The sequence below is a fragment of the Lathyrus oleraceus genome, chromosome 3 (assembly GCF_024323335.1).
Source record: "Lathyrus oleraceus cultivar Zhongwan6 chromosome 3, CAAS_Psat_ZW6_1.0, whole genome shotgun sequence".
NCBI classification, from domain to species: Eukaryota; Viridiplantae; Streptophyta; class Magnoliopsida; order Fabales; family Fabaceae; genus Lathyrus; species Lathyrus oleraceus.
The window spans coordinates 303205338-303216492 of record NC_066581.1 but is presented as its reverse complement, the minus strand read 5'-3'; the positions used below and the strand labels follow the sequence as shown (position 1 = coordinate 303216492).

General features: G+C 34.0%; 2 protein-coding genes across 2 annotated transcripts; both read right to left on the bottom strand.

The window, feature by feature from the left end:
- Window positions 1–529: 529 nt before the first annotated feature.
- Window positions 530–2301, bottom strand: LOC127130973 (uncharacterized). Its single transcript, XM_051059922.1, has 5 exons — window positions 1801–2301; window positions 1668–1704; window positions 1521–1616; window positions 1309–1410; window positions 530–1221 (listed from the first exon to the last, which is right to left on the bottom strand). The coding sequence occupies exons 1-5, from the start codon at window positions 2299–2301 to the stop codon at window positions 530–532; spliced, it is 1428 nt and encodes a 475-aa protein (XP_050915879.1).
- Window positions 2298–10861, bottom strand: LOC127130971 (uncharacterized). The gene is made up of 4 exons (XM_051059921.1): window positions 10774–10861; window positions 10630–10683; window positions 10456–10542; window positions 2298–2650 (listed from the first exon to the last, which is right to left on the bottom strand). The coding sequence occupies exons 1-4, from the start codon at window positions 10859–10861 to the stop codon at window positions 2298–2300; spliced, it is 582 nt and encodes a 193-aa protein (XP_050915878.1).
- Between the last annotated feature and the right edge of the window lie 294 nt (window positions 10862–11155).

Sequence of the window (11155 nt, the reverse complement as noted above, 5' to 3'; positions counted from 1 at the left end):
CTCTAACATCAGTAGGTTCACAAAATATTAAAACCGTCACGAATAACCTTCGTAAAGCATATGGCATTCGGAGACTCGCAGCCTCAACCAAACAATCATGAATACAATGATCAATCTCTAGAAATCCCTTATCCTTGGTTGATTTTTTGAATGTATTGAAAGTCGTGCCATTATTTGTAAGAATATATTCCCAACTGGTTGGACCTGTGACATGAGATAACAACAGTCGCAAGTAAAACTTATCTTCCTCCGAAGGTGATACCATATAGATTCTCCCGATAACTTTTCTGGTTGACTGCCTGCGATGCCATTCCATGTCCCGCTTGTTCCAACAATAATGCTCTAGAATCTCTCTATACAGATAACTTCTTACTTGTGGATCACGTAGATTCAATGAAAATAATTGTGTGAGCATTGTTTTGGAGTTGCATTCATTATTTAACACATCTGCAACTCGCTGATGATCATAAAAACGCACTTGATGGCGGTTCGGCAAGTGGATCTGCAATCTTTCAACCGAAGGATATAATTAGTAAAGAGTGAATCGAAATATTTTCCATAATTCCTCGGGAGCACAAATCCATCTTGCATCAACATATTGCTGAACTTCATCCATGTATGATCCTTTATGAACCTCCATAGCCACACGATCAGGGCCCCTGTACACATATTTGTATAGATACTTGATACTTTTAATGCTACTGCAAATCTCTACATTGATGTGACAATCATACTTTAACAGTAACCAATGGTTATAAGGAACCAACCATCTATTATCGACAGACCTATCTCTACCTAACAATATAGATTCATCAAACCTTCTCCTATACTCGGGATATGAGTCAGTGCCTTGACGTGTTTCATCCAAGAATTGTTTGGGATACCTTTTCTTACAATGTACGTCTTCCATACATGGAGACTTTTGGTTGATTATGCTGCAAGGTCCGTACATCATATGTTTTACAACAACTTTATGCAACTGTGGTTCACATTCTAATTTAGGTATTTCTGCTCTTACCATACTATCATAATCTTTTGGGTCATGCAACTTATCGTTACTTTCTAAGACCAACAACATATGCACATGCGACAGTCCTCCCTTTTGAAATTCAGTGACATACATGTAGCTTTTAACTTTTCCCAAGACTCCTTTATTAATAACATCATCCTTCAATTGCTCAAATTTCGAACGAAATATTCTTGTTAGCAAATCTGGACGATCTTGTGGTGTTTGAAAAGATAAAAGTTATGATGTTATCTCACTCCAAGAAGGATTGCATGTCATTGTTAGAAAAATATTTGGTTTACCGCCATTAAGAACAATAGTCATGCCATCTTCATTATGTTGTGTCATGTCTCGACGACCGCCAATAAATGGTGATGGCAAAATTACTCTTTTTCCAATGTTTTCTACGATGATTCATGAAATGCATTAGTTATAGAATACATGAATTATTTACATTACAAGTACAACTAATAATTAATCAAAAACTGTATATTTATGTTATATGAATTTGTACCTGCATTAGTTTCACCAACATGCAAAGCATCCTGTAAACCTTGGTACAATTCAGCACGTATATCACTTTGGTGCTCTTTAATACACCTTAACCTCCCTGATTCAATTTTGACATAATTGTCTATAACATATTATTGCAATAGTCGACCCGCATTTAACAACATTGATTGATCATTCGGACGAATCTACAGTTGATTGAAAAAAATGTCGGTGTTAAAAGTAAAGTTTTTAAAATAATTCTTAGCCAAGTATACTATCTACTAAAATTAATCTAAATTTACCTGAAGCATGTAACTGTAATACACTCTACATGACACTCTCCGTCCATTACAATTTGTTGTGCTGACGTCCCAAGCATGCGTCCTAAATGGAAATAATATAGGATATTGCAAAGGATCATAATATCCCTTTCTCTCTTGAACTTTTTTGAGATTTCCATCATGACGAATGACATTAATATCCCTTCCATATTCTAGAGAATCTGCATTACATCTAACAATAATTATCGCAACTTGTTCTGCAGTTGGAAGGTTGTATTGATGGTGATTACTTGGACGCTCCTTAAATATGAGGCTACATTCACTGATATTTTGAAGTAGTGACAGTTGCTTAAACCTAATTACAAAAGGATTAAACTGATGGAGCATTTTCTGTAATTTGTGAACTACATTTTGGCGCAGCTGTGGATTTTCATGCATTCTATTATGTAGCTCATTATCGGTGTCATTGATGTATAGTTGTAAGAAACGCGGCCTGACACCCTCATTGGATAGAAGCCTCATATGTTATGGTAAAAATCACCTTGAGCACGAAATGTGTATATACCACGACCAGATGCAAGAATATTCTCATCAACGTGAACACCAATTGAAGTGAATGAGAGCACATGGTTATAACTTCGAATATGTTGCCTAAAATGTTTTCCTTCAGCTGAATCATCTATAGGAGAATTAACTCGTGAAAATGATACCTTTCCACCAGTACAACACGTGTCACGTGATTCATGATGAAACAATCTTGAATTGCAATGTTTGTAGGTAATTGGATGAGGCAACTGGGATTTTGGCATCGTCATTTTATTTTTGAAATTTCGAGCAATATTGTGCTTTGCTCGAAATACATGTCCTGATTCTACAGGCAGGAGTTTGATATTGATTACTAAATATTATTTAAAATCTAAAATACAATCTATTGCTTACTATCTATAAAGAGGATGAGGAATTTTGGGCTGCCTTTTTTTATTCCAATATTACCCTTCCTTTCATAACTGCCCACTTTTATTTGTTTTTTATTTATCCATTAATTTTAATATTTATTTATTTTAAAACATGTAAGTTACTAAAAAGAATTGAATTATGTATAGAAAAGTTAAGCAGTTATTGATTTAAGAAGTTTATTTAAAACTACATATATAACCCTTTTAGTGAATTTTTTTTTTCTTTTAAATTCTCAAAACAATTAACTAATATGTAAAATGACACCGATTAGCTTTGTAAAACGTATGAAGCAATTATCAGCACCGTAGTATTTGTTCTTAATTCTTTGTTTTGTGTTCAAATATTAGGTCATTGGTAGTTTTTCATTTGGAATTTTCGACGTCTATGAAACATTTTTTTACCTTTGTTACAACTTATGAAACACTAATCCAAACCAAGTAGATGTGACGAGGGAAAAGTGAAGTTTATTTTGTTTCTCTGACCAAGAAGTTATTGATGTTGCAATGAATGAGATTAGTTTATACCTCTATTTTTTTCGCTATAATTCTCTTTACTCTTTAATCTCTATTTTATTGTTTTCTATAATTCTCTTTATTCTTTAATCTCTATTTTATTGTTTTTTTAATCTTTATTTCATTTGATGGAAGGTATATTATTCATTATTGTGCTTTTATTGTTTTCAATATCTTTTATTCTTTTAACACATAATCATAAAAGGTTGATAAGACGTTCACTTCGGATGCATTATTATTCCAGTTTTCAATCAACATAAGAAAAAGTAAATCAATAATTTTATGTTAATTTTCATAATATTTTTGGATATAGATATGGAGAAGGAAAAGGGAGAAGAAGAGAAAACACCATTTCAGCCAAGACGTATGTTTTAGCCACAATTTTAGTAATGATACAACTCTTGATTTTGTATGTTATGATTGAATTTTAAAATTTATTGATTAATTTTGTTGGTTAATTATTGTGCTTTTTTGACACAATTAATGCACTTTATAACTATAGAATTCTAACATTAAATTCAAAAAAAAATTCTTTTGTCATTCAAACTTACCTTTTATATTTCTAAATTTATAATTTATAATTTATAATTGATATATTTTATATATTTAAATGATTCTGTTTCTTCAAGATAATTTTAAATTTATAAAAGAAAATATTCTTTGTATGCTTTTTCCACTCCTTGCTTTTATCATGTGTCTTAAATTTGGTTCTATATCTCGGAAAAAAATAATGACTTATTTATGTGTCTTTTATTAACTATATTTTTTTATTTTGTTTTTATCACTTCTTTCTTAAGAAGAAAAAGAAGAGGAATGGGGAGCAATGATGCTATCCATATGTGAAAACAAATGGTTCATGATAGATCAATAAAAGACAGATACATTTATGATGGTAAATAAATGAATAAAGATAAATTGTTGAGTATATTTAAAAAGTGTAAAAGAGACATATTTCACCATTTTATTTCAGCACTTCATTGAATATTTCTACAATGTAGACAGATTTTTATTTATTGAAAAATGATGGTACTAATTACTATTTTTTATCTATACCTATTGTCATACCCCAATTTTGTCCGGGAAATTTTAAAATTTCATAAACTTGATTTCATTTCCAGATTGCATCATATGTACAGCATAACATGCATTTCATCATGAATAACACCTAAAACATCAGTCGAAATAAATTCTTGGAAATATACAGACGAATTGGTTAAATCATTTCTCAAGTACGTGCAAAGTCAGTGGATAAAAAGTTTCGAAATTAAAATTTGCAGACACCAATATTATTAAGCTACGGTTCGCGTTGTTGGTGTAAGCCCTAGAGGCCAATACTTTTGGTACTTATATCGAATTATTTATTAATAATAAAAGGTTTTTTCTTTATTATGTTTGTTTAATAAAGTCCCTAGAATAGCTAGTCCGTTTAATGTATCAAGTATGACTTAATCATGAGATCACATTAAACATAAGGACACTATTCTTAAAGTATCCGTAGTCGAGCTTTATTGTGAAGTGAGATAATATTAAACCATTAAGACTATTATGTACATAGACTGATGATCACATCTCATGGATCATGGATAAGGAGTTATCAAGTCTTAAACATAGGTATGAATATTAAGAGTAATATTTATACTGGATTGACCCGCTATGAGAATACTATATAGAATGTTATGCAAAGTGTCATAAGTTATTCTCATGGTGATAATGATGTATACCACCCTTCGACCTGAAACCACTATGGACCCTAGATGTAGAGTCGAGTGTCTTATTGCTGATCAAACGTTGTCCGTAACTGGATGACCATAAAGACAGTTGATGGGTATTCCACGAAGCATGCTAAGGGACATGAGTGACCTAGATGGAATTTGCCCATCCTGCGTAACAGGATAAATGTCTATGGGTCCAATATTGAACTAGACAAGGATGACACGGTCTATGCCTTGTGTTCAATATAGACATAAGGGCAAAAGGGTAATTATACACATAAATATTATCACAGAAGGATTTGTCAGATCACATGACATTTTCGTGTCTTGGATAGCAGTGATGTGTTGCTAGATACCGCTCATTGTTTATTATGTTAAATACTGATTTAATATAACTGTCAATGCCGCGAAAACCTATAGGGTCACATACAAAGGACGGATTGATGATAGATAGAGTAACTAAGGAACACCGTAAGGTACGGTGCACTTAAGTGAATTGTAGAACATCGTAAGGTATGGTGTACTTAAGTAGAATACAAAATATGATAAGGTACCATGCGCTTAAGTGATTTTGGCATATTATAAAATATGGGCCACATACACTTAAGTGGGCTTTTTAGCTTGTAGCCCACATAAGTGGTTCTATAAATAGAACCCTTGCGCAGAAGCATTGAGTGCAGTTGCATTTTTCGTTTCTCTCTCTCTCTCTCACTCAAAGCCTTCATTCGTAGCAGCTAGCACTGAGATTGAAGAAATCCGTTCGTGTGGACTGAGTAGAGGCGTTGTCATCGTTCAACGTTCGTGATCACTCCGTAGATCTGCATCAAAGGTTTCAATCGTCACAAGAGGTAACGATTCTATCACTGATCATGCCCATTCGTAAGGATCACTAAAGGAGAAATTTTAAATTCTGATGCGTTTTGGATCGCCCTTCTCCTTCACGCGTAGTTTAACCTGGTGTGCTCGTTATATTTTTCGACGACTTTTTTAGCTGTATTTTAATCCGTTTTAGCCTTTTAACCAGTGAAAATTTATTTCAAAATTAAGGAAAATGTTGTATTTTTTCAATAAGTATATTTCGTGTTGATCAGTTTAGTGCATCCGATTTAATTTTTCGAGCAAATTTTCGCCCGACTTTTATTCATTTTTAGTCGTTTTAATTTTATTCTTTCTCCAAAGTATTCAGATTAAATAAATAGAATTTTCCGTATTCTCATTTTATTTTTATTATGTGTATTTAGAAAGATATGAGTTTGATTTGATTTGGTTGGTTTAAATTGTTTTAAATCAAATAAATCATCTAAAATGGACATTGCAGGCATTTTGAATTATTTGTGTTTCTTTGATTAAATCTTGACCATTTATTCAAATTAATCAAAGGTCTAAGTTTGCAATCCATATGCATCTCATTGTCCAATAAAAACTTAGGAATTAATTGAATAATATTAATTAATAAGATCAAAAAAATCTCTCTCCAGATCCACTCACTCTTTCTCCTCCAACGGTAATGAAAAAAGATTAAATTGGAAAAGAAAATGTTGGCACAGGGGAGGACCACAACAACCACCTAAAAGAGGCTCCCACTCAAGAGACAAAAAGTATCTCTGTCCAAAACGGAAAAATCCACCAGGAGACAACCTCCATTCATTCTCTCTGAGCGAAAAATAAGACGAAAAAGAAAAAGAGGAAAACGCTATCTCCTTTTCCACTCCGCTTCACCGCATCTTCTTCACTTCTTTCCTCCAATCTACTGCTCCGCTCTCAAAAAAACAAAAGAAAGAAAATAGAAAAGGATCCAAAAATCCAAGGCGATTGTTCATCATCTTCCTCCTTTTCTTCACCACCTTACAGCCACACAACCTCCATCGTCGTTGCACCCTCAACCGACGACCAAACCTCCACTCACTGGTATCACTCTTCATACGCCCTCCTCAAACTGCGTCCGACACGCACGTCCGAACCACCGATACGAACTCACGTTCGCACGACCCCTCCGCTTCGCTGCACTACTCGCTGGCGAAACCTCCTTTTCTTCCTCCACTACCATGCAACAACCAAAACGAACACAACCTTCCATCGCCGGATGAACACCACCAATACCCTCTCATTTCCAATTGCTCTCTGTCAAAAGAAAAAGAGGAAAGAAAACCCAAAAGGAGACAAAAAAAAGAAAAAAAGAAAAATTGAAGGATTGGATCTTGATTTTCTTCAAAAAAGCTCGTCTGCTCCCAAAACGCATCACCCTTCATTTCCGCCGCCTCACCGCCACTTCACCTCTATCGCCTCGTCGTTCACCACCGGTAGCCATCACAACCTATAACAATTCCACCTTTGCATCCATCGAATCACACCACCACGCAAACTTTCCACCGTCGTCGTCGTATTTCATGCTTTGTCGTTACCAACCGTCCCACCGGCGAATCCGAACTATCTTCCTCAACGCGACAACAACAACCTCTCGCCGCCAGAAACTCCTCTCATACAACAACCACCACGCCGACGAATCATCGTCTTCACCATTAACAATCCACTCCTTCTCTGTTCGTTGCCGCCACGATCCACAACGCCATATCCCTTCTGTCACGCACATCCACCGCGCGCCCTTCACAAACCGCGTCTTCCCTCTCCACGCGGACTCCTTCACTCTCCATCGCATCGCCGACCAACTGCATTGTTGAATGAGAATATTGTGGCCACATAGTTGAAACGAAGAAGATAAACATGGTAACTCGTCGTTTCACATTTTTAGTTTATTTTCATTCTTGGGTTTATTTATTATTACTATTTAGTTTTTAATGTTATTATTATTATTTAAGTTTTACTTATGTTTTTTTTCACTATTATTTCTATCTTAAATTGTTTTGGTCATGACCTTTAGGCCCATTTTCTTGCATTGATGGTTACACCTGATTGTATTCATTGCACCTCCATTATGTTGGATTTTAAAAATGAGTGTGTGATTGTTGTAAAATAAACCATGGATTTTCTATTGTTTCTGTTAATTATGTTGTGTTCCAAAATTGATTTTATTTATTTATTTATTATCAAACGGATTCGGCAATTTCATGCCGATATGCCGTCCAAATTTTTATACATTAATGGAACATTTTCACCGCGTTGTGATCTTGCGAATGATGTAAGTTATGTTGTCATTTCGCCTCAACCGGTTTTTGAGCACATCGCTACCAATTCAATCTGATCTTCCTTAATCAATATCGTTACTTAAATTATAATAAATTAAGTAATTAAATTCGGACCAAGTAATTAATTATTATTAGTCAATTTTAATTAACTGGATCATTTGATTTAATTAAATAATTTTGATAATTAATCTTAATTAATTTAATTAATCGATTTAACGAATCTTAATCAATCAACTTTGGTAATTAAATGTTGAGCGACTTCTTCCACTATCAATTCATAATTATTTTTGAATAAAAATCGATTCCATTCCATTTCATCATCGATTCAAAACCATGTCAAACCATTTAGAAAAATCATACAATTCTCGATTCAATATCGAGACCATTTCCATACCCTTGTGAGTCGATCGCTCTTAAGCATCGCCATCAACCTCACATAGCTTACTCTTGAGCTTTCTTACAATGAGACCTATTCGGTTATTAATTAATCGAGTAGATGATTGATACACTAGTAAAATCCAATTTATTCACGAAAACACAAATTTAAAATCTCGATCCAATGTCAAGTATTTTTATCCAAAATTAATTAAAACATCTAATTACGATTAAACACCATTTTATTTGGAAATGAAAAGGGAGATGGTTTTGAGTTTTCAACTCCTCTCCTCGATTATTTGAATACGAGTTCTCTTACTCGGTTAGTCGAATAATCGTCACTCCTACCTACCCAAACACAATTAAATCAATTTTTTCTCTTGATAACGAAATGAAAAGGGGGATGGTTTTAAGCCTTTAACTCCTCTCCTCGATTGTTTAAATACGAGTTTTCTTACTCAGCCAGTTAGACAATCATCGTTTCTTTACAAACCTTAAACCAAGATCAAAACAATTTATTCTCATAATAACGAAATGAAAAGGGAGATGGTTTTAAGCCTTTAACTCCTCTCCTCGATTGTTTGAATACGAGTTTTCTTACTCGGTCAGTTAGACACTCGTCATTTCTCTACGAACTTCTAAACCCGATTAAATCAAAACACTTTTATAATAATCCAAATGAAAAGGGAGATGATTTTGAGTCTTCAACTTCTCTTCTCAATTGTTTGAATACGAGTTTTCTTACTCGGTTTGTCAAACAATTGTCATTTTTCCATAAATTAACAACTTAATCAAATCATTTTCACAATAAGGGAGATGGTCTTGAGTCTTTGATTCCTCTCCTCAAATGCTGAGGTATGAGTTGTCTTACTCAGTCATTCGAGTACTTGTCGTTTATCCTAAAATACACCAACCATACATAAACCTATTTTCATAATCACTCAGATGAAAAAGAAAGTGGTCTAGAGTCTTCTATTCCCTTTCCCGATTATTAGGATACGAGTTGTCTTACTCGGCTATCTGAGTATTCGCCATCCATTCAAAACACCTTAATCATCATTCAATCCTTTTTATAATTAAGGATGAAAAAGAAAATGGTCTAGAGTCTTCTATTCCTTTTCCTGACTATTAGGATACGAGTTGTCTTACTCGACTATCCGAGTAATCATCGTCCAACCAAAATATCTTAACATATCAAACATATCCTTTTCTCTCCCATGTGCGATCGAAACCAATCAAACAAAACATCAAAACAAATTAACTCAACTTATCACCCCTGTGTGACCAAAACTCTTTTCAGAAAGAACACTGTTTAATCCTTCCTAATACGCACAACAAACTAGTGCTTAAGCCTCCACCGAGAGTAGACAAGTCAATGTTTAGCCTTTAGAACACGATCTAAACAGTTGTTCACTAAAAGATACCAACCAACCGTAGTTCCCCGATCTACGAATGCTCTGATTTCCTTATTGCACTACAAGGATACGTAGGCACGAGATTGCGATATCTTGGCGAGCACCCTAATAAAAAACCTCCCTTTTCCCCCTTTCTGAGGTTTCCATCCATTTCTCTTTTCAATCATTTATTCAGTCAAAGAAAACAAACAACATTTATTTAACATTCAAATCGCGAATTAGACTAAAAGGTTCCCGTTGAGTACAACGGACGTGAGGGGTGCTAATACCTTCCCCTTGTGTAATCGACTCCCAAACACGAATATGGTTGCGACGACCATTGTTCTATTTTTGAAAGGTTTTATCGATATTTTACTATTCCTTCATTGGAATAAATAAAGTTCGGTGGCGACTCTGTTCGAACATAGCTTTTCCGCGACCATCGCGAGGAATCGTATTTTTTGAGATGCGACACCTATATGTAATGATTAATATTTCTCATTTCTTATTACATGATTTTAAATTTTATGTCATTTGAGTAAAATCTACATTTATTTGACCTGAAATGTTTAAATGAACATACCTTGAGAATGACATGATAATGCAACATTTTCTCTAGCATCCGCGTTAACATATGATATTACTGCATCCTCCAAAGCTTCATCAACATCTATATAATTTGATACAAAAATAATAATTAATATATATACATGTGTAAAAATTACTACTCGTATACTTAGAACAATATCCCTTATACCTGTATCTGATTGACTCAGGTTGTTTCGTTGATTAGGTGATGTGCAATTACGACCTGCGGGTTTAAATACATAAAATGAGATATGACGAAAATGAACAAAATTATATAATGTAAAATATATTCTATATATTGATCATCACCAACCAAGTGCAACATCATTAACATGTGTAATTCTACTTTGGTCGGCTTCATTGTCATGAGTTCCTTGAAAGTGTGATCTTGGAAAAGTCATACTTGTAAAATTTTGAAATGGAATTCTCGACTGACTGTTTATAGGGCGAGATGTTTGAACTTGTTTATCTTGCTCCTTCCGTCGCCTATAATTTTCATGTCCTCTCGACAAGTGGTTTTCTCTCAGCTCGTTGCTCATATTTTGTCTCCTCTTCCTTTCATTTTTGGTCCTTCTTGATCTTTGTTGTCGACTTGATATTTGACGGGTATTATTTTCCATTTTATTAATGTAACTGCCAAACACGTATGTAATTTATAAGCAACATAAATTCACTAATTATGTTGAAAATAGTAG

Bases quoted from the DNA above. Each gene is read 5' to 3' on its own strand.
- LOC127130973 (XM_051059922.1), bottom strand. From the start codon at position 2,301: ATGAGGCTTCTATCCAATGAGGGTGTCAGGCCGCGTTTCTTACAACTA. The intron at 1,705-1,800 runs GTAAATTTAGAT...AATCAACTGTAG, and splicing joins ATTACAGTTACATGCTTCAG to ATTCGTCCGAATGATCAATC. The intron at 1,617-1,667 runs GTCGACTATTGC...AAATTGAATCAG, and splicing joins ATCAATGTTGTTAAATGCGG to GGAGGTTAAGGTGTATTAAA.
- LOC127130971 (XM_051059921.1), bottom strand. From the start codon at position 10,861: ATGACTTTTCCAAGATCACACTTTCAAGGAACTCATGACAATGAAGCC. The intron at 10,684-10,773 runs GTTGGTGATGAT...TTAAACCCGCAG, and splicing joins TGTTAATGATGTTGCACTTG to GTCGTAATTGCACATCACCT. The intron at 2,651-10,455 runs GTATGTTCATTT...TCCTGCCTGTAG, and splicing joins ATTATCATGTCATTCTCAAG to AATCAGGACATGTATTTCGA.